The 24560-nt window shown below is 37.5% G+C and overlaps 1 protein-coding gene across 11 annotated transcripts in view; it reads right to left on the reverse strand.

Annotated features, from left to right (window-relative positions):
• The window catches only part of GTDC1 (glycosyltransferase like domain containing 1), a 311499-nt gene that overhangs the window by 198110 nt on the left and 88829 nt on the right, over nt 1–24560 (reverse strand). For 9 of the 11 annotated variants that reach the window (XR_008971079.1, XR_008971080.1, XM_057400253.1 and 6 more), the window contains exon 4: nt 21641–21814. The exons of 1 other annotated variant lie outside the window; for it this stretch is intronic. Coding sequence is in view for 7 of the 10 variants with exons in the window: in XM_057400253.1 (XP_057256236.1) it covers nt 21641–21814 (174 nt within the window). In the remaining 3 variants the exon portion in view is untranslated. Of the gene's footprint in view, nt 1–21122; nt 21166–21640; nt 21815–24560 lie in introns of those variants that run through there. One more of the 11 variants, XM_057400258.1, reaches the window with a different exon arrangement.

Below are 24560 nucleotides of genomic sequence, written 5' to 3' on the forward strand. Positions count from 1 at the left end.
CTTACTACTGTGTATTCAAGAATACACTTCTTCTTAGCTATTCTCATCCTTTTCACTTTAAGCTGAGCACTGATTTAAAAATGAAACTCTAAATAAGCCATTATTCTTGATCATTCTCTGAGTATTTAACCACTGAGATTTTCTCTAACCAGTCCTGATATACTCAGTTGTGAAATATTTTCTTTGTGATGATGGAGATAGCAGTTTACATAAATATTTAAAAACTCAGACATCATTTTTACTGTAACGACAGAGTGGCATTCCTCCAAGTGCAGCTCCAGAGGTAACTCAAACATCAGCAGCTAAGAAAATCAAAAGAAATGGAGAAGCATCTCATTGAGGAAAAGAATTTGGAATGCTAGAAAGAAAAGAAAATAATTCAAATACCTAAAATGAACACCTCCACGCAACTTACATTTAAAACTCTAATATGTAAATAATGAAAATTTTCTTTTAAAAGTTAAAGGTGGATGGAAAAATAAAGAAAAAAAAAAACAACAACTAAAGGATTTCCACACCCTGCCCCCCTCCTTTTCTGTAATGTATAGCATGCTTGTATCACGCTTCTTCATATTAGAAATTCAGGACTTGTTTGTCCTAGGAGACTGCATGGTGACTGGGGAACTGGAGTGAAATGACCACATCATCACAAGGAAAAAGAATATGCGGAGTGAACAACTAGTGCAAAAATTTATCAACCAAATCTGATCTTGCCTAGCTACTAAGAACAAGTCAGATGAAAGATTTTTCACTGCGTCTCAATAACCCTCTATAGCATAGTGTAAGAGATGAAAACGAACATGCTTTAACACACACTAGTCTTCCATGTGTTTGTGTTTGGGTGGAATAGCCTAAACATTTGTAATCTTTAAGATTAAAAAAGCAGAGAAAATATTGACAAGAATTAAGTATCACAAAACAAAAAACTTTCCAATTTTCCTTTATGCATCATAAGGAAACAGAAATCACAGCCCTTGCAGGAAAAAAAACAAAACCACAAAACATTTTTTTCTGCTGGCTGTTTTTCAAATCTTCTTTCATGTTTGGGATACAATCCTCCTATGAGTTTTGACTGAGTGCCTTTAAAGAAGACCCTCCTTTACCTATTATTTAGTACTGATTTAAATTACTAGGTATCTTCAGTTTCTGACCTCCTGTATTTTATGATGTATTTAAAACACATTGCCTTTTATGAACCATTTCATTAAACAGATAATAGCTTGACATTTGTCCTACTTGCTATTCACCAAAGTAAAGTTTCAACATTATGTCTGAAACTATTCTGTACACCTGTCCTTTGCCAGTTTTTCTTTCAAATTACTTATGGGGGAAAGGTCCTTGATAATTTCTATGATAGTGATGACATCACAGAATCATAGAATGGTTAGGGTTAGGGCTGGAAAGGACCTTAAGATCATCTAGTCCCAACCCCCCTGCCATGGGAAGGGACACCTTACACAAAACCATGCCACCCAAGACCCTGTCCAATCTGGCCTCGAACACTGCCAGGGATGGAGCATTTACCACTTCTTTGGGCAACCTCTTCCAGGGCCTCACCACCACCACAGTAAAGAATTTCTTCCTTGTATCTAAGCTGAACTTCTCCTGTTTAAGTTTTAACCCATTACCCCTTGTCCTGTCACTACAGTCCCTGATGATGAAGTCCCTACCCAGCATCCCTATAGGCCCCCTTCAGATACTGGAAGGCTGCTATGAGGTCTCCACACAGCTTTCTCTTCTCCAGGCTGAACAGCCCCAACTTCCTCAGCCTGTCTTCATACGGGACGTGCTCCAGTCCCCTGATCATCCTCTGGCCCTCCTCTGGACTTGTTCTGACAGTTCCATGTCCTTTTTATGTTGAGGACACCAGAACTGCACACAATACTCCATGTGAGGTCTCACAAGAGCAGAGTAGAGGGGCAGGATCACCTCCTTCCACCTGCTGGTCACGCTCCTTTTGATGCAGTCCAGGATACGGTTGGCTTTCTGGGCTACAGATGCACACTGCTGCCTCATGTTCATTTTCTCATTGACCAACACCCCCAAGTCCTTCTCTGCAGGGCTGCTCTGAATCTCTTCTCTGCCCACCCCATAGCTGTGCTTGGGATTGCACTGGCCCAGGTGTAGGACCTTGCACTTGGCATGATTTTAAACTTCATAAGGTTGGCATTAGCCCACCTCACAAGCGTGTCAAGGTCCCTCTGGATGGCATTCCTTCCCTCCAGAGCATCAACTGAACCTCAGGTTGGTGTCACTGGCAAACTTGCTGAGGGCACACTCAATCCCACTGTCCATGTCACTGACAAAGCTGTTAAACAAGATCAGTCCCAACACTGATACCTGAGGGACACCACTCGTTACTGGTCTCCAGCTGGATATTGAGTCATTGACCACAACTCTTTGTGTGCGGCCATACAGCCAGTTCTTTATCCACCAAGTGGTCCATCTATCAGTTGATATCTCTCCAATTTAGACACAAGGATGTCATGCAGGACAGTGCCAAACACTTTACACAAGTCCAGGTAGAGGACGTCAACTGCTTTGCCCCCATCCATCAGTTCTGTAGCCCCATTACAGAAGGCCACCAAATTGGTCAGGCAGGATTTCCCCTTAGTGAAGCCATGCTGGCTGTCACCAAGCACCTTGTTGTTTTTCATCTGCCTTAGCATGCTTTCCAGCAGAATCTGCTCCATGATCCTGCCAGGCACAGAGGTGAGACTGACTGGTCTGTAGTTCCTTGGGTCTTCCATTTTCCTCTTCTTGAAAATGGGGGTTATATTTTCCTTTTTCCAGTCGTCGGGAACTTCACCTGAATGCCGTGATTTTTCAAATATGATGGACAGTGATATTGCAAAAACTGAGAGAGAAATTTGCAGGCTCTAAATCTAGGGATACTGTTGGACAAAGTCTACATGGCTGGAAAAAGAAATCAGACTGTCAGATGATGTAAATTGCTATAATTGACTTCCAAAGAACTGCAGCCCTTTAAGCCAGTTGAAGATCTGGTCCACAAACCATTAGGCATAGTTGATCAAACAAACCACTTAGAAATGTTGATCTCTATGCCTTCTGCGCCAGACTACATTACAGGGAACAGAATACAGTCATAAGGAAATAAAGTTCTCTGAGCTGTATAAAAAATGAGACAGAAAAATCTCTGTAATCAGCTCAGTATTATAGCGTTACTTTGGTTACAAGATTTATGGCAAACTGGATACCCAACTAAGGCAATTCACAGAGACGGCATCTACTTGGTTGCTTAGCTTCATCAATAAAATGGAGTCTATCAGAATCAGATGCTTATTTTTCAGAACTAAATAATCCATGTTACAGTGAAAACACTTTCATATGCTTAATCAACTTTCGGCAGTCATGCTGGAAAGGCCTTTAGGTCTGCATGATAAATATTGTGTTTTCTGGTTATATTGTAAAATGTTAAAGAAATAAATACGTGCTGGACACAGCAGTGCCTATAACAAAAACCTCTATTTCAGGACTGTGACTTGAAAGGAGAGTAGTAATTATTAAGGAATGGAATGCTGATTGAGAATATCATCTAATTTAAAGGTAGGCATGATGTGATATCCTGTTATCTTTAAATGAGAAGATGCACTTCCGATTCACTTTGTGAATGCCCCTGGTTTGAGGCTGTGCCACTTGATCTAACAGCAGGTGTAATCTGCAGTAGGACCAAACACAGTCTGGCCAAAGACAGCTGATTTCTGAAGACTGGCCTAGCAGGATCCCAGCAGAGAAGCACCAACATGGCTTGGAAAATGCTCTGTGTGGGTCGCTGGTTTTGTTTTTAACAAAACTTCTAGCTCGGATTCCTACGGAAGGGACAAAATACACTTATGTTGCTTCCGACTGGGAACTAGTATAAAACAGAGGTGCAATGGAGGAATAATGGAGAGATTCCTTTCTTTTTATGAACTTTTCTGATAAACCTGCCAAAATAATTGTCTTTGGTTTTGACCCAGACAGTATGGCTCAGTTCTTTTGAATTATCTCAAAAGCCTATGCATTTGAGATCATTTTGGACCTTCTCCCACAATGACTCTCATGAGGGGGAAAAAGACACAATAAACTGTAAGAGCATCTCAGAAATTCAGTCTTTGGCTTAGACTGCTCCAGAAATAGGTCTTGCTTGAAAAGTTAAAATTTTGATTAGTAAATAAAACAACTGAGCACACTGGGCTCCTATCACCTCAAGTGTGCGCATGTGCACACACACATGCATACACACAAAGTGTAAAGGACTTCTGCTCAGTCTTTCATAGCAAACCAGCTGATGACAAATACTTTTTATCTATTAGGAAATGCGGTTTGATAGTTCAGTCCTTTGGGACTTGAGAACTTTGCTCATCATGCCTCTGGGACATTACACAGTAATCTCTGAAAAACTGCATGCTATATGAGCTCTGAGGATCTTACTGATGATAAAAGGTATTGAGGATTCTTAAGCTCAATACCCTTATTCTTTTGGATCAGAAAAGGCTACAGATCAGTCAAGATCAAGAAAATGATCTTCACTTTGATAGAGAAGTAAATGTAGATGACTGAAAATGTGAAATTAATTAGCATTTTATCTTCCCTATATTAAATAATAAACCTCACTATGGCAAAGTTCCTTTATATTGCACCCCAGATTAAAAACCTCAATGGCTGTGAGAAGACAGGCAAAGAAGACTGATGATACAGCTGTTTGCTGCACAGAACATGAGCAAGGACCTAAAAAGCACCATGTTGAGTTATTATGACAAAGGAAGGACTCAAAGAGAGCATGCAGGTATTACCTCCAGCAGGGGGGTTGGGACTAGATGATCTTAAGGTCCTTTCCAACCCTAATTATTCTATGATTCTATGATTCATTAATAGGTTATATTCTGCTGTTAAAATGGTTTATATATTTCACCTCTTTACAATTAACTGAACAATGTACTGAGTATAAAATTAGAAGTGCATGGTTTCTAGTTTAGGACAACTCTTGACGAGCATATTTAAACTTATTGTGAACCTAGATGCAATTTAAAAGAAGCTAGGGAATGAGATGACAATAGAAGAGGTTGTTATGGGAAGCCCTGATGCACAAGAACAGCTCTGCTCAGATAGGATACAACCCCACCTTCCCACTTGAGTATCAGACACAAAAGAAACATCAAGATTAACACGGGAAGAGCCATGACAGCAACCACTTCACATAAAATCAGATATGAATACAATACAAAGTCCATGCATGCAAAGCACTAAAATACACAGACAAGTTCAGTAAGACTAAACATTTCTTTTGCACTGCCTATAGAAATTCTAATATTATTCTGAGCATGAGACAGCTCACAGTAAGGATGCAGAGTATGGTTTTCTGCCACTTGGAAAATCCTAAATAGGTGTCGTTTAAAGGCCATTTATCAGAAACATCACCTAACACTACCAAAACATGTATGTTTTGTTTGTTTACTCTGTCCTTTTATGCTCGCTAATATTCACAGTAAAAAATGAAAATTAATGAAGGGTGTTACACTGGATTCCAGCTTTGTCCATCTAGGTTTGCTAACACCGAAGCTGTCAGTGGAATTATGGATACCTAAAGACTGCTGTTTTTAGAAATAAAATAATTTATTGGCAGGACTTCAGGCACCTAGCAAATCTGACTTTAACTAATACACTGATTAATATTTCCAGCGTAACAAAATTGTATACATAAGCCCGTGCCAAGATCTGCTTACAGATACCCCTGTATCTCCTTATGCTGAGCATTCAATTCAAAACACTTCCATCCTTCTTTTTCAGCAGCTTTGTTTACCCTTTAGTTTATGCCTTCCACAGCTCCTGCTCGATGTGCTGACACAGCTGCAGATGACTTCAGCTGAGCCAGGCCAGGATCCCCTATGCACCCATGTGCGATGGACAGGCACATGCGTTACAGTGCAAATCCTAAAAATCCCGACATCTTATCTCGTATTTACATCCCTATTAACTCCTCACCCCTTTACAGCCACCTAGGCAAAAAAAAACCCACAGCAGCTATATTGATGGGTAGACGCTAATTCTTGATGACAAAATAACTAATTTTTTCCCAATAATTTATTCTGTCACAGCAGTAGTACTTTTACTATTTGTAATAAATTTTACTCATCTGCTGTAATTCATACCATTCAGAAAAGGAGGATTTTAAAATAATATTTAAACAATGTTGAGGATAACAACTAAAAGATGCCCACAAGAGACACATCTAGAGACCTGATAAATATATTTACCTAAGAGAACAGTGAAGTTTATTTGGCAATTCTACATTTTTAAAGCTCTTGTCTCAATTAGGCCAAAAAGGAGGATAGTGCTTATGACTACAAGTCTCTGACTGCATTCATTTACTGTTCAGTTCACAGTCTCTGAATACAACACAATCCTCCAACGGAGTCAGCTTTCATAATTCAGCAGTACAAAGTCTGCAAACACATGTAACCTAGATCCATATTTCACAGTGACAGCATATGATAGCAGAATGTGAAGTATTAATGCTAGTGTCACTACAGTCCTACACTCTACTGCACTTTAAGAGAAAGCAGCTGCTGAGATGAAATGTGTGCCAACTGTCTGAAGACAGAAACATAAGAAACATTCCTTCTGTTACAAAGGGAGAGACGCACACAAACAGACTTTCTTTTAGACTCAACAAGCACAAAGTTTCTTACTTTTGCCCTTTACATTTCTATTTCCAAACTGCTCACACACAGGAGGAAGAGGTACCCGGGTGGAAGTCACAGCCTTGGCCACAGAGGAGCTCTCAAAGCAGAGGAGCGCTGGGTGTAGGTGACACTGGTTTGGAAAACTGTTGGAATGCTGACACCAATCCAGCATGGTTCCCCAAAATCAGTTATGCAGACAATAAAACCCAATTCCCACCAACTACTTCATGACATATGATCATCCAGCATGCTGGTAGAAGCTTTAAGACCTTGCAGAAATATTACTGCAGCTTCTCAGTGGCCAAAAGCAGTGAAATACTCCCCTGCCTGCAAACACCTTTGTCGTAACCCATCCTTGTGGAGCATGTGTACCTGCTACTGAGAGCTTTCTTATCAGACTAAGAGACACACTACAGAATTGTAAATTGGATTAGTAAGGTGAACTTTTGTCATCTGTTCTTTCTATACAGAATAGTGAGAACCTGCATTTCTTGATTTGTGTCCAGTCCTGGAGCAACCAAACCAAATGATGCACCACCTTTTAAGCCCAGCGCTATAGTAAGAGCATGACATAATCTGAAATGTTTGGCTGTAATTCACTTAAAAACTAGTACAACCTCATTGACTTCCTTATCGAACAATTTATTGTGTATTTACAGACTGGACAACGAAATAGAGGAGGTAAAGTATTAATGGTGACACTATTTGGCAAGCTCATAGCGCAGTTCATTCAAAAGGCAATTTTAAAATTGGATGAAGAGGTTTGACTAGGCAATAAAAACAGCCACAATGCCAGTGAACAGTACTTAGGAGGAAACCCTCTAATTATCCTATTTATAAATCAACAGCAATTTTACTGATGACTTCTTCTCAAACTTGATTAAAATAACTTCAAAAAATTAAAAAATAATCAGATCATATTTATTTTATTAAATTACAATTTTAAAGTATTATTGATTCTCTCCATAAATGAAAATGATAGAAACTTGAGGACAAGAATGAGAAAACATTTTTTAAGAGAAACATTTGTACAACACTCTGCAACATAATTATAGTGCTGCCCTTGGGGAAGGGATTTTATTTTATAATGAGAATGTTTACACTGTTATGGGGTTCAATCTATCTGGGAGGGAAGGTTAAACTTCTTTCCATTAAAGACAGCCTTATAATGAAAAGCTCTGAAAGGAGAATGGAGTCTAATATAGTAGATGTAATGGCCTATTAAATGATTCACACACACAAAATGAATCAAATTCATTGTATCTTACTGTTCTTTTATGACAAAATTGTTGAAAAAATAAAACTATTGTTGAGATAATTGCATATTACATATACTGTATTACTGTAACTACTATTCTTATTGGGTGACCCAGAGTCTATATTTTAGGTACACTAATAGGACATTACATTTTAAATACTTTATAGTATTGGAATGTTGCACAAAAATCCCACTTTCACTCTGAAGGCAAAAATCAATTCAGACTTTAAGTCATGCTGCAATTCTGCATCATTCTTTTTCAATTAAATTTTTGCATACATTCTTTATGATGTCATTTCTATATTCCTGCAACAGATGTTTGTTTATATCCCAATTTACTAAAATGCTGCCATACTAGTTCCTGCTATTTTGAACGTAACCTCCACAACTAGCCTGTGTTTCCAAAACATGGTACAATAAGTGTTTTCTTAAACTTGCCCCCCCAGTCTACTGCTAAAAATCAGCACCTCTGATCATTACACAGTAATGGACATTGTTTTTAAAGGAACTTGAATGTAATAAGAAATTAACTAAAAGTCACAGAACATCTCTAAAGATACATGTATACAAACAGACAAAAAAAAAAAAAGAAAACTTCTGGGTTTTTCATGAAGGATACAAAACTGTTTTCCCTTTGTTAAGACCTGATTTTACATGAGAGCTATAACACAATAATTTGGCCTACAAATTCATGGCTCTGTAATAATAATTACTGTTCATTAAGGAGCTAGTCTTGCAAACACACATGCAGACCAAGAAAGTCAATATGACTGTACTTACTCATCTATAGAACTGACCATAAGTACACAGTTATACTAAACAGGAGAAACCCAATATTATTACCTTTTTTTAGGTGCTAATGCTTCTCATTAGTGACTGCATTATCTTCATGTGTTGGAAAGTCACAGGATGTACCAGGTGCTACCACAGTGCAAGCAAAAGTACTAGTAATATGGGAATGAGAATATTTGGGGTACTTTTATCAAATGAATGAAATACCGAAGCAGCAGTGGCCGGAGTGATCACTTTTCCAGACCAACGGCCAAAACCTGGGACACCAAAAACGGTCAAAACTTCAGATTTCAAAAAGTATGAAGGTATGCTTGTAGAAGCCTTTGCAGGTATACCAAGAACTTCAAATTACTTAGAAATGTCAAATAATTTCAACTGAATTTTATAAAAAAAATAAGTCAGAATTTCTAAAGTCTTCTGATAGTATTTAGAATTGTCAAGGGAGTACACCCTTGCAGAATTTGGTCCTTATATATTAATGAATAAGTCCTATAGCTCCTGGTTTTATTCAAGCATTTGAAAACTATCACGCTTTTTCTGAGTTTAAAGACCCCTTTTCAGTATTGAAAATATTTCAATATCTTTGTTATTATTTATGTTAGAGGAGGACAGCTTAATGCTAGCACCAAAGCATGAGTGGTGCATGAGGAACCACAGCAAACACTGTTGCTCCTATCCAGCTTCCTGGGAAAGCTGTTCAGTCACAGTGAAAAGATCAACATTTCTCATCCGCCACTGGCCATAGAAACTAGCATGTTTTAAACAAGTTCAGCTCCTAGGCTACCTATCCATGATGAATTTTTTTTTAACTAGAATTTAAAACTATTGAACAGCATAAGACTATTTCTTAAAGCTTTTAACATCAAAACTGAATCAAGAAAAAAAAACAATTCATACGCACTTTAAAAATATGATGGTGAGAATTCTCACTTTTATTTTCCTTTTATTAGAATTTGAAGTAACAGAAATAATGCAAATTTTATAATCTGAAGTGAGATTAGTTTCTCCTGCAGCCCACAGCCTCGTCCAGAAGGCAAGCCCCATTTCCCAACCACCAGTCAATTGCTACTAAACATGCTCACAATAAAAAAAATTAATCGTTCACATCTCATTGAGGCATGCAGTACAAGAAGGTGAGAAATTCGAAAAACACCTATTTTCAGAAAGGAGAAAAGCACTGGAATATAGCAATCCATTTACCTTGTTTATGAAAGCAAAAGATGTTGAGCATAAAGTTCTACCCATGAACAAGGCAGTTTTCCACTCAGACTACCACACAAAAGCGTGTGATACATAAGGAGATAGAGAAATTACCAGTGTAAAAGGTAGTAAATATAAATTAAAAATAGCAAGGGTTATTGAGGCCAAAATTAGGTTACTTTTCAAAGATGCAGCAGTAAAGACTAAACTGGGAAGTCTGAAAAGCGGCTCAATATAGTTTTAGCAATAGTGGACAGGCAATAGGAAAATTAGTCCATTAAATTAATAGACTCCTAATTTACCAGTGAAGGAGCCACTCGAGTTTCCAGCAGTGATCAGAGGTAGACAAGATAGATTTTCTTGAAAGGATACTCTAAATAGTTTCATGTTGAAAGACTACAGGCCTTGCTCAACACTAACTACTCTACTTGGAGTAAAATAATTACAATAATGTACATTATCCAGCAGATGCTTTTCAATTCAGTCATTTAGGACTGCATGTACATGGTATGAACATTCATTCAACAACCACTAACAGTGAAGGCTCATCAAATTAGCTATTTATTTTCTCCTTCCCCTAGTATCTGTTTCCAGAACCTGCCTTATCCTCTCTCTATTAAAGCTAGATTACCCATACTTCAGGCATCATTACTGCATTGGAATAATACTGACACACCATACTTTTTTAATGGTTGCCCATAGCTATGTACTATATAGGCGGATGAGCTGCACATCCTCCCTAGTCATTGCATTTTGAGTATCTGTACTTACTGAACAACTGCTCTATGGATAGTTTGATTTCCTAGATAAAGTGGAGTATCACTCAAATTCCCACATGAAAAGGTTAAAGGAGATAAAGTAAATAACAGAGCATAGACCTCTGAAGACTGTAAGGTACTCAAGTCAAATTTCATATATCCAAACAAAGCACCTTTATCATCGTGAGGCATCCTTCTTGCTAACATTTGCTTTTGAAACTTCAAGTTAACAAATGCTTTCCAAACTCCATTTTTGTCAAGAAAAATCCATTCGTTTTCTTTATAGTAGGTCTTTTAAAAGGGAGTCATAACTGATGGATTACAACATGTTTCTACCTTTTCAATCTGAATTTCATAAGAATAAAATAAACCACAAATAAAAGTGCTTGTACCAGGCACATTGAACCTTTCTTCTTCTATTAGCATATCAGTCGGCAATCATAACCAGATCAATAGCGAAGATATCTGCTTAAAAGAGCACCATGCTTTCTTTTGTCAGAAATTCATTACTTTTTATTAGGGTCATTGCTTGAAAACTTCAAAACACCATATGGACCTAATTGTGGTTTATTTTGGCAAAAAGGAAGACACTGTAGAACAATTGAGGCATTACATTCTACAATTCCATTACTTTCATCCCTCTCCGTTTTATTACTGTGTCATTAAAGGCAACTTGAGTGAGCGAAGAATTATAGTGTCATGTGTACGGGCTAGTAGATTAATAACAAAACACACTCAAGTTTAAAGGTATCTAACAGCTGTTTTCATTATTTTGTGTAAATACGCTTGAAGCATATCTATCTGATTAGTGGATAGAGTGCTCTTCTCTGTCACATGCCACCGGCACTGCTATGTGCAAGTAATCAAAGTGCTCAGAAAATGAGTTTACATTGTTCACTGCTGAAATACACAAATGTCAGAAAGTGACTGCGCATCAAAGCTTAGGCAAATCATCTGCTGCAAACAAACAGACTCCAATGCACATTGCAGCTTTAAACATTCCTCTGCAGCACAATGACTGAACTTATTGCTAGCCCAAATGAAGTGACACTCACAGAATATTAAGTTGCTAACATTTAGATGCACTGGCAAGTTCAGCACTGGGTACCTCTGAAAAGAGCTCAGCTGCTTTCACAACCAATGATATACTGGTTTAATGTCATAATAATGCACAACTTTATGGATTACATACATGATTTCACTGGGGAAAAGAAAAAAAGGTACATTTTTACCTGCTATTTTGCTTATTTATAAAAAAAAATTATTATTATTATTGTAATTATCAGGAATCCTGACAAATAATCCCTGCTTTTATCGGCAACAAGCTCAGGCCAGGCTGGATATCAAGGCTAGGCTGGATGGGATTTTGAGCAACTTGGTTTAGTGGAAAGTGTCCCCTCCCATGGCAGGGCTTGAAACTAGATGAGCTTTAAGGTCCCTTCCAACCCAAACCATTCTAGGATTCTATGAACAAAAGGATGCCAGTTTAGGCACATAAACAAAGTCCAATCCTCTCTTTTCCATATATAGTCCCATAATTCAAAATTGGTAATTCAAAATCAGATGGCAGATAACAGAAGTGAACTCTTAAACCAAAAGACGTCCGATGAAGTTTGAGGAAGGACAGACAAAATTTCAGTCACTGAAAGGAATTACTGCATTAGAAGCTCTTTCTGTGCTCCATTCACTTCTAGTGCAGACTGAGGCAATTTCAGTATTAAACTCTTCTACACAAGGATGAAAATGAAAGAGCCATACAGACTCATCAAAATAAAAAAAAAATTAAAATAAACTCATTCTGACTCCAATGAGCTCAACAGAAGAATTTCCTCCAAATGCTTCAGTGAGCAGAAGTAAAATGAGGCAAAATCAAGAAGGATGCATACAAAGCCATGGTACTCAAACATTTTGTCTTTAGGCAGTTTTTGCTGAAGCAAATCTCACCTAATACTTTTCCCAAGCACTGTGATTGTCAGCCCTTGGTATCACTTCAGTGTGTGTTGTCTTCCAAGGGATGTGCAGGCTGCCACAAAACAATAAAGTCCAAGACCGATGCCTCAGAAAATCCAGAGTGTCAATGTTGAGGGACCAAAAGAACTGGCTGTGAGGTGGCTTTCTTCAAAAGCACTAAAATGCCCAGATGAACCCATTTCATCTAGACAGGCAAAAACATTCCTCTCTTTTTTTTTTACCTTCCCACCACAGTCACTACTAATCTGGCTAATAAAAAATTCATCCCAATTCCAAATGCAGCCAGAGTTTTAACAAATGAGCAAGAGATACCTTGCAGGACACTGCTCATTTATGAAATATCTGATTAATGAAATTAATCACAGTTAAACACTGTGCACAGTATACAAAACAGACTGGTTTTCTGTCCTGTCTTTTATAGGTGCTGGAAATACATCATCTCCTTCATGGGCCAGTTCAGGGCTCAAGACTATGGTCTCAAGACTAAAGCCAGTATGTGCCCATCTCATAGTCCATCTTTTTTTCCCCTTCCTTTTGGGGATATCATCAGAGCAAACATCTGCAACTGCCTGGCACTATTCGTGTATCAGTTAACCAACTTTTCTATGAATTTATCAAGTTCCTCTTAACTTTTGAATTATGTTTCAGCAGTCATTTAAAACTAAATGTCTCTCAGGAAAAACAAACAAAAAACCCAAAACCCAAACCAAACTGCGCTGCACACCCTTTTATTCATTTCCAGTCTGAGTCATTTAAATAATGACCAATTTATACCTTGTGGATGCTATAAGGATTATCCTGCAACTTCAATAATTCCTCCTCTTTCATGGCATTTATCCTGACTGTATTTATAAAGATTAACATATATTCCCTTCTCAACCTTTATTTTGCTAGGACAAGTGAACCATACTCTTTTAATCTGCTGATGATGATCTTTTAATACAGATTCTCCTAATCATCCTACTAGCAATTCTCTATACCTGTTTCACAGCTTAAATCAATCTTTCTGGAACATGTGTGACCAGAACAACTATTTAGCAGTGCTTTACATAGACACACCAATCTGTATATTAGAAAAATATCTTTTGTATGGTATGAGGATCACATAAGGTTTCTTCTGTTTGGGTTTTTTTTTTTTTTTTGTTTTTAGTTTGGTATGGTACAGCTGCTTGGTGCATCTCCAGCAGGAAACTGACTAAATGTCTGCATGTTATTTCACTCAGTATTTACTTCCATAGCCATATAGACTACTTCACCAATTAGAATCAAAAGTGACCAAGGGAAGGAAGATCTGCTTGCTTCTCTATTTAACATATATGAGAACCAACAGCTGGAGATGAAAAATGCTCAGAGCATTTAAAGGACAACATGACTGTGAATAGTCCTGGGAGGTTTTGAGTGCAAAGTCAAGAAACCCCAATGCAGAGCATCCATGATGACTATTCTGGCACAGAGAAGGGAACATAATACCAAATCTATCCTGGAGAAATTACAGTGTCTGCAACTGGCGCAGAACTGACACATAAGCTTCTGTCACTGCCTCATGTGGCAACTAAGAAATAGTATGCCCAACACGACTTCCCTCTCTGTTACAATTCTGTAAGAATGAAATCACTTTAAAGAACAACAAAAAAAATCCACCTCTGTTTCTATGTAATATACATGAATTTCACAATAAAAAATACGGAATTGTGCAAATAGTGAAGGGCAGTATTTTAAAATGCAGAATTCCACAGGTTCAGCCTTGTCTGTAAAAACCATCTTTCACACACGTGAAGGATTTTAAATCTGTACCTTCATATGGATTGGAACCGAACTGGAAGCAGCCACATCACTCAATACTCAGCATTTAGTTTTGTATGCCACCTCTTTCAACCTCTTTTAACACTGTACTCACACGGAGTGCCAAACACCTTCAGCTCTCAATAACTGCAGGGAAAATGAGGGTATTTAGCACTTTCTAGGATTTTACCATTAATCAATAGCCTTTTCCTACCCTAAACACAAGTCTGCTGTAACAATTTTAATCAATTAAATTTACATCTTTATTACAACAATTTAATGTAAACTCTTAAAGGATTTCATGTCTGAATCATACTGTATGGGGATGGTATTTAACCTAGTCCCAGCCTCAAGGAGTAAGATTCTGTTGTGAAAAAAAAACCAGAAAGAACTGACAGAGAACAGCAGGGAGGCAGAGAAAGCCCAAAGCAGGGCTTGCATTCATTATGCTGTAAAGAAGTTAACATAAAATCATCAAATCAATGAGAATTTTTGCTACTGTAAAAATTAAGGTAAAAATATATTATTGTTTTTATTCCAAGTACAGTTTAATTCCTGTTTTACTGATGGACCATAAGAATTAAAAGTGCCATCCATACTACTTGCTGAGGAAGGTGTCATTTTCACCTCCTCTCCCATGACATCTCTCAACTGCAAACGTCTACACTTATTACAGCAAGGTAGTCTATTCTCCTTACAAGCAACACAGAAATTATTATGCATGGAAGCACATAATAATCCAGTCCAGTCGTGACTCTACCACTGACTTCCCACATGAATATGCACGAATCAATTAAACCTCTGAATGCATCAATTTCCTTCTGGAGTAGTAATGATGATGATAATAATAATAATAGCTGCCCATTGTATAGGGCACCGCATGCAATATTTTTAATGCCTGCTAATGAAATGTGCTATTAATTATTAGAATGCAGTTTGTTTTTTGAAAGCCAAGTATCAGCGTGTCTCAACTTCCTATTCAAAGTGACACAACTTGAACATTTCCAAAAAACTGACTATGGGAAAATGCTTAAAAGCATTATGGCAAAACCTATTTAAAAATCAAATGGCATTTAAATCAATATGAGAACTTTTAGATCTTACCAGATATACTGCAGAGAAATTTGCAGCTAAGGGGTTAATCAGATTAGATGGGAGTGGTTATAGGCTCGGTGCCACAGGTTTTGCCCTTTGTGGCTTCTCACATCCCAGACTTGGAAAATATGAGCTGTGATACTGAGAAAGGTAAGAAGCCAGCACAGCCCCATACTGATAAATGAGTTTGCATCATCTGTCATTAGAACTTCCTGCCAACAGGGTCATTCCCTATTAAATTACCACTTGTCAATGTTTAAAATACTGATTGATAAATGACTGTGCCAAAACTGATAACACAACAGCTTTTATTTTCTAATATTCCTGGTTACCACATTCTGCTACTTCAAGATACAGATATAGTAGGGCTTTTTTTCAAGTACTTTAGTGAAAGACAATTTAATCTAATACAAAACTAACAGGTACTGTATAACGATTGGTCCTGATATACATTACATACTATTCTTCTTGCCAAAACAAACCTACTGGCGATTTAGTGATATGTGTAGATCCAAGTTTCACATTTCATCAAATGCTAGTAATCTGTTTTATCAATATAAACTGCATTTTAATGAAAAAATTCTTTTCTTCAGTACACTTCACTTTTAATTCCCCAGAGTACAATAATTCGTTCATGCTGTAGAACAAGAATGTTTTACAAGACCTTAACTCTCCAGAGAAATTTCTCTGTAAATACAAAATGCAAGTTTTACGGGAATGTGTTGTATGCAACATGAGCAATACCCAACATAATAAAAAACTAGGTTGCACAGAGAATTCTGCTTAAGTATCCTTGTGAGCTGTTGTGAGACTAAATGGGTATTATGATAGCATTTAGTGGAATACCTATACGACAGGTAAGAGTCAGTATAACTATTCTTATCCCTGAATAGATGAAACTACTTTCTAGAAAGTTTTCAAAATTAATACAACCCAGCAGACTGTTCAGCCAGGACCTCCTCTAGAAGGGTACTCTCAGTCTTCTGCTGGAGAATTCTGGGGATAATTATTTTGGGGATAAAACTGGCATGGAAGACCAGACCGGGGTAACTGCTACTTCTTCACGATCCAGAACAAGAACGGAAACTCCTGTATCATCACCCACCTCCCCACTGGCACACAATGAATATACAGAGGAAGCAGCATGTAAGAAAGCCCCACTGAATATGGATGCCTGAGGCACCCTTCACTCAACCACCACCGCCTTACTGTAGGTGCAGCTACCTGCACTTAGCACTTACCCTGATGCAGATGGTAACTGACCTGCTACTAAAGGCTCTAGAGCTGAAAAATTCCATTTTATGCCCCTTTTGAACCTATACCGCACCCACCTCCCAATAGGCGCTGTGTCCCAGATCTTGACAGCATCCCTCATGCTTATTGCATAACTCAGAGTGCCAACATTAACCCTCAAAACCTGCTCGCAGCAGGTGAGGAGGAAAGACATTTAGGGAAGTAATTTCCATCACCCAGTTCTTCAGCAGCAAGCCCCAAGGTAGAAGCAGTCTATTGGCATTTTCTAATTATGCTAACTACCTATAAACCGTGGTGGCAGGGAGGCTATACCTACCAGAGAGAGCACGGCACACCATGGAGATGCCTAAGCCACCACCAAAGGCAGTAGCTAGCCTCAGTACCAGAATCACTATCATTAGCACAGTACCCCGCCTAAACTAATATATGCTATTTTACTGGAAGGTTAATTAGCCAAAAACTGCTCTTCTAAGGTATACTGCTTCCTATATACAAGACAGTTCACTAGAGCTCACATAGATACCACTGCTGAACTTCTCTCTGTGCAACACAGCTATGTCCCCAGTACCCATCTATAGCTTTGAGCTTCCATGGACTCAAGACTCTCCTTGCTTGTTGACATACGTACTTTTCCCACACAGCAAAGCTATTGTATAATGATATGATTAGATTCCCTTAGTTATCTAAACGGAGGTCTGCAGCTCAGCCCTGCAAGCCTGGTCTAACACGCATTTTTTTTTCTGTTTTCCCCAAAACAGGCTCCCCCACATGTGACAGTCACATTTCTGTACAAGAAATCCTATCAGTGTCTTTTAAAAACTTATGCTTTATCAAGGAACTCCCCTGACTGTCCCTAAACTACTCTCTAAATTGCAAATTCTGCCTCTCTTACAACTATAACTAAAAAAAAAATAAAATCACATAGTTGAAAATTTCCTTTTAACTGCACTAAGTTATAAAAACTAATTAAGAAACAACAGTCTAAAATTTTTAATTCTGCATCAAAATGTGTAACAGATAGTACAAGATGCTCGATAACAAATTCCACTTAAAAGAAAGTATTTTTGTTTTCTGCTCTAATCCTCATCCTCTCATGTTTCTTTTATATTATTTCACCTCAGTCCAATGTACATTTTGAGCTCTTAGGAACTTTACTCCATTGTTGCTTATAAAAACATCTTCCTCTTCTACCACATCATGATAATAATAAAGATATACTACAGTCAGAGGAATAGAAATAATAACCAAAATCTATATTACAATTCTAATTTACATGAATTCCAAGGAGTACCTAATCTGACCTCACTCTGCTGACTGCCACACAGCACTGGATGCAGACGAACCAAGAGAATTCATACAAAATATCACAAAAGACCTTGCAGAGGTATTGCAGCAGGCTCTGATGGCAAACAGAGATGTGAATAGCAAAGACAGCATCACTAGAAAGGCGATTTTCTTCCTGGATCATTGTTTTCTAGTGCGAAAGTGGAAATGGGCTGTATCAAAACAGACTCTATTGACTGCACAGGAAAACAAACCCAAGCCCCAAATATTTAGGATTTTATTTACATTATAATAGAAAATATACTGAAATTAAGCCAATGACAGTGTAAGTGTGAATTGCAATGTATTTAATTCCCTGTGTTATAAAACCCCATACACTGATATGCAACATAAATAGGTCATCTACTGGTCTACACCTCCTGAAATACCCATGCACTATGAAGTGACAGACTCAACTCTGAAGGCCTTTTTCACTCCAGGCTTACAAGTACTCCAATATGTATTTCTATATAATACACTTCATCAGAAAGTATGAAGAGGAGAATTCCAAGTCAGGAATGATAGAGTGTGATTAAGTATGGAGTAGTTGTGGCACCACAGCAAGCAATATGGAAGCTAGTCATTGTGAGAACCAGAAAACGGGAGGATTAAGTCAGTAAATTTCTTATTCTGCTAAATCCTCAAATCGTTTCATCTCCTCTCATTGTCAGATAAGGACCACAGCCTGGTAGTTTGCTCTGGGAACACAAATTGTGCCGTTATGACAAATATTTATTAAAAAGAAGAATCTTTATAAAAAAGCATTGATAACTTCTTCTCAAAGGCAAAAAAGCAGTGATTAGGTGCCCATCTGAAACATTTAAAGATACATTATATATATATATATCTAACAGTACCTCTAATAGTATTCAGAAGTATTTCCTAGGGTAATGTTCCTCCTTATACCTTCATTTACTCTGTTGCTTGTGCCAGTTTGTGTACCCATCACCTACAGTAATTACATTAAGAGGTAGATATGCTACCAGATTAACCCATGTGACATGCTCTTTCTCAAGGGTCAAATATATTATATTTTGCTCTAGAATTGCAATATTAATCTTAAAATATCTTAAAAGATCACCATCACATGCATGAGGATGATTTCTTTGACTACCTCCCTCCCAAATCCAAAATGCAGATTATGTTTCAGACACAAACACACCCTGAGACATTCACACACAAAATAAAAGAGGTCAATGAAAAAAAAAAAATTCACCCTGGTTATTTTGCCTTCAGAATTTTAAAATATTTTCCTAACATCTCAACAAAATTATGCATTTTAAAAAGACTGCAGGCACTGAAATGATTCAGTCATGCAAATAATCACTTACTTACACTGTATGAGTTTGGTTTGGATAAAGCAAATTACCATTTGAAAATAACTTGAAAAACACTCTGGGCTAAGAGCTTGCTTTATAAATTTTAGCTTGGACACAATTTTTCTTAACCTTTTTCTCCTCAATCTCCACTCAGTCACTATGCTAATGCAGTCTGAGTTAAAGAAAAAAACAAACCAGCATGCAGTTGCCACAACATCAGGTGCATTCAGCATTATTTAAAACATGATCTTGAAAGAAATAATAAATATTGGTTGCAGCTGAAGGTCAAAACCCAAAAAAACTTCAGAGTCATGCAGAAGCAGTCCTTCCTTCTTTTTTTTTAACTCTGATGATACTGGGATTTGTCTAAAAACACCCAGATCTTACACAAGAATTAGTTGTTGAATTCATTATGTATTAGAAATAATAGAACTGATAGTTAATCTGTGTTTCTGGTTACTCTGCTGAAAAAATTTTACAGGGACACAGTTGTTTATGAACATCTTAATTTTGTCCATCACTGCTGAAATTAGCTTTTTGATATAATTTCAAGTGCAACAATCACAATTAAAACATGAAAGGCGTCCTGCTTTGTGAGACGAGGTTTAATACCAGACCAGGACATTAAGAAGAGCACACAATTAAATGTGACATCTTCCTCCTTTACCAGTTTGGGTAGTAGTCTAATGATTTTACCCACTTTATCACCTTCTGCTTTGGACAAATGATCACTGAGTGTATGACTTCAGACTAATTTTTCAGGTCTCATTTGACCCCATCTGCCAGGGCTGACAAGTGCAAAAGAGCTGATTTAATGTATGAGACAGGGTTATCACAACTTCATCTCCAAAACGAGGCTTGGGCCACATGACTTCCAAAAGTATGCCAAAGCCACAAGACCCTTTTAAAGGGGCTCGATATCAAATATGCTGAGCATTCATAGCATTGCCTTGCTCTTGAAAAATATGATCTCTAAGAAGCAATAGTAGATCCTCAAAGATACACAGGCAAGGTACTGTCCACCACTCCATCCAGGCAGCCAAGTCTCTAAAGAACAGTGGAGGATTTTAACACGCTGAAAACACAGGTTTTAAAGACTTAACTTTAAACATTGATTTCTAAATTAGTTGCATCAGTGCTTTGGAATATAAAGTTTTCCAAGACACTGAAATGCAAACCTTGCAGTGTGAACATTAACAGACAGCATAACCTCAGCTTCTGTACCAAAAACCTCCCTACCCCAAACTACCACAAATGTACATTCAGCCTATGCTCTGACAGAACTGTAAGTACAAGCTGGTGGGTGACAAAGATATCGAGTGTGGCCAGAACTTATTATCAGATCAAAAGCTGTATTCTGGCAAAGTCATTATGGTGCTTTCCATCCTTAGTTCAGATTAAAAAAAAACGTACCCAGCATCATGTTGGCTTTAAGAGTATAATCAAATTGAAGAATCATACTTTATTTAGTGCCAGTCCCATTGAAGCAAAGTTCCTGTTTGGTGGGAGGAGAGTCCCTTATAAGAGGAAAAACAATTGTGCTAGGTTTAATCAAAAGTGAAAAGGATCTAGCGAATGTTCCCTTTGAGCCACATAACCCACTGCTAATTTCAAGACAGGCTCTGAAACAAGGGTAATAAAAAACATCCTTTAGAGTAACTGAGAACGGCTGAAGAACAGCTACCACTGCAACTAATGCCAACTTCTGCAGGTCTGCTCCCTGCTACTGGGATGCTTTTCACCTACCTGGAAAACAATAAAAGAAGAGGTAGGAGTGGGGGAGGAGGGAATAAAATCCCACTGCAACACACCAAGGGAAATATAGCTTCTTAACTACTGGCTTATCACTTTTACTGTTTTCTAGCGTTTCTTTCTCTTCCTTGACCTCTCCTGTTCAAACATATACAGAGCTGGGGAGCAAGCAACTCCTTAAAGACTAGAACAAGTGGGAAATCACTAAAACTAGTCTGAAATCACTCATCCTGAATAACGCAAGTTTGTATGACTTGCTCAGGACAGGTTCAGCAGATCAGACACTGCCTGAATAACCTCTAAATATTGAAATACATTTATCAGTTAGGGGATTTTGCATGTTATCAAACTCTTTCATTAACAAAGCTTTAGCTGATTAGTTGGAACGTCACCATAAACAGAGAGTTTTGACAGGCTGGAAGCAATTTATGACGTGGAAAATGTACTGACCTGCTCACATCAGGAAACCTGACTGGAAAATAAAGAACTTGGCACTTTGGTCTGATCATTTTTTCCAAATCCTTAGGTCTGTGGTCAGGAATCAGCTTCATAAATTTTCCAATGGATGTAAGAAACGATTCCATATTAAAAGCAGAGTTGAACACCACCACATCAGCAACCAAGCTGTAAAAAGTGGTTAAGATTAATGAGCATGCTGCTGCACAAAAGGAACGGAATTATTTTGCATGCAGTAGAAATAGGACACATATTCTCATAAACAAACAAAAGGTGCAAGTGGAATGCTAATTAAAATCAGCCTTTTCATTTGAATTGGGAGAAACATATACCTTAATCAGAAATGTCTTGATTTCTGTCTATTCACTCTTTGAAATATTTTTAAACTTTTTTTAAACTAAGTAATAAATTGCTAATATTAATCTAAAGGAGCACGTCCCATTCTAACTGTGGATTACTTTCCATTCATAAAATGGTGAAAACAGTATTACTGTCATTATCTCTTAAAATATAAAGAGGTAAGGCCTATTGTAACAAAACTTCAGTAGAAGTAAACTTGGAAGAAAATGGAAATTCCTTATAAATACTCCTTTCTACTGAAGGACACCTTTCTTTTGGTTAACCTACCTTCAACTGACCATGTGTGGCAGGTAGCAGGTTACTAGAGATATGGAATGTTTTTTTAACCTATGCATACATAATCCTGATTAGAACTATATCCACCAAATAGATATTATATTAATAATTTATAATATACAAAATACATAGCACAAAGCATCAAAAAAAAGTTTGATAAAAAATTGGCATATTATTGTCATGTTTTGTTCTTTACTGCTGTGTTTTAAAATCACATGGATCAATAATCTTAAAATTAGGTTAAATGATAACATAGGTATTATTTCTCCACTTAGCCTGGAGAAATCAAGGAGCTATAGAATCATTGACTCAGCTAGGCTGGAAAAGATCTTTAAGATCATCAAGTCCCACCATTACCCCAGGACTGCCAAGACCACCACTAAACCATGCCACTGAGGGCCTCATCTACACGTTAAATCAGAAAACCTGAAAGTTTATTTTGGAAGTGCTGACAGAATCTTAGCTACACTGGCAAACACGCAACACTAACTGAGGTAAGAAATGCTTTATGGCCGGCTGGTTTTCTCAGTATGTTATATATTGTGATACAGACCCATGGGTCATAAGATACATTGAGGACATGTGTTCGTAAGTCACTAGGTTGGTGAAAAGTATATTTGAGGTGAGAGACTGTCATTCATCCTCACTGCATCTCTCAGCCGTCTGGTCAAGAGAAAACTGGCACTGCTCACCAAAGCAGCAGCAGTCAGCAGGAAAAGCAAAAAGACCAACAACAGAGAGAAACAATCCTTTACAAGCAGGCTGCACAAATTCCACACTCTCCCACATCTATGGCTTTTAACCCAATGGTCTCATTTTTGTACAAATGATCCAGTTGTCTTTGCTGTATAGGTTTACAGACGACATGAGACAGCGCAGGAGCATGGCGTGTTTCTTTACTGCTCCCTGACATGTAGCAAGTTTCTAATTGTATCATGTCTGCTTCTCCTGTGCATGAAGTCTAACCTGCCTAACTTTTTCCTGCAGGCTCTGCATATCACTGTCAAATTAGAAAGATCCCATCGCTGCCTGAGCAGCTAAAAGAAATCAGCCACCACTGAAAAGTGTGATTTTATTACATTAACTCTTCAGTAACAGCGGGGAGAGAAAAAAAAATAAAATCTTTCTTAATAACCCAAAGTACCAACTTGAAGATTCAGAGTGCTCTTTATTTTAATCACCTCCAAAAAGCTCTGTGCAAAACTGGAAAGATGTATTTTCCTATTTCTAACAGATCTGGAAGACAGGAAGATGGCATTTCTTTGCGGATGTAGGTAGCAACTAACAGTACAGAGGAGATAGCTTCTATCTGTTGTTAGAAATGGAGTTTCTGCAGTAACAGAAATGGAACATACATGTCATATAATCACATGGAGAAGCTACTGGAGTCTGAACAAGGCAGAATAGAAGTCATCTTTTTTTTTCCTAATAAAAAAGATACTTTCATAATCCTAAAAATGCATATTTTGAGGATGTTTGTTAGTTTACAATAGCTGTGTGAAAAATAACTGCCATAACAAAGCAACACATATATATATATTAAAAAAAGGGTATTCCTTGCCCCAGTGGCAAAAAATACATCTTTTTTGTTGTAACGTCTGAAAATGCCTGCTACAGTTTTTTCAAAAAATACTTTACTATAGTTCCTTATCTTTACTGCTCAATAAGTGAAACATGTTGCAAATGCAGTGGCAGAAGCAGCTACAGAATGGCTAGAGCAGAGAGATTATTTGAGAAATTTCAGTATTAAATGAAAGATGCTAAAGCTTAATTTGTGCCTTAAAATGCTCAATCCCTATTCCTAATAATTCTCCTACTAACAGGCGAGAAAGATCATGGAAATAAATTTCAGTTAAAAAAAAAAAAGTGTTGGTGTTTCACTTTAGTCTGTATAGTGCCTAACCACAAAGCTTTTCAGTGTTGCTGTTATTAACTTATTTCGTTAACTCATATTAAAGAAATACATTTGGTTTTAGCAACAATAAAGGGCCACAGCCTTTAAAATGCGTGGGCATTTTAGCACTACACAATTTCTGAATGCTACATGAAAGAAATATAAGGATTTATCTGGTAAGTTTACTGCCCTCTCTTCATAAGAAAAGTGCTGCAGTATATTTTAATTTCTGTTTATTTCCCTAAAACCCTCTACATAATTTCAGTTGGATGCAGTAAAAGCTATGGCCCAGCAAGAGCTGTTTAGCTGCAGCTTGGCGAAGCATTCATGAAACAAAGCATCTCACTTATGACCAAGAAATAGTTCAAAATCCCCATCACTAAT

This window comes from Pezoporus wallicus, unplaced genomic scaffold (genome assembly GCF_028554395.1).
Source record: "Pezoporus wallicus isolate ANWC-B61680 ecotype Strahan unplaced genomic scaffold, APGP_CSIRO_Pwel_v1 contig_6807, whole genome shotgun sequence".
Taxonomy (NCBI): domain Eukaryota; kingdom Metazoa; phylum Chordata; class Aves; order Psittaciformes; family Psittacidae; genus Pezoporus; species Pezoporus wallicus.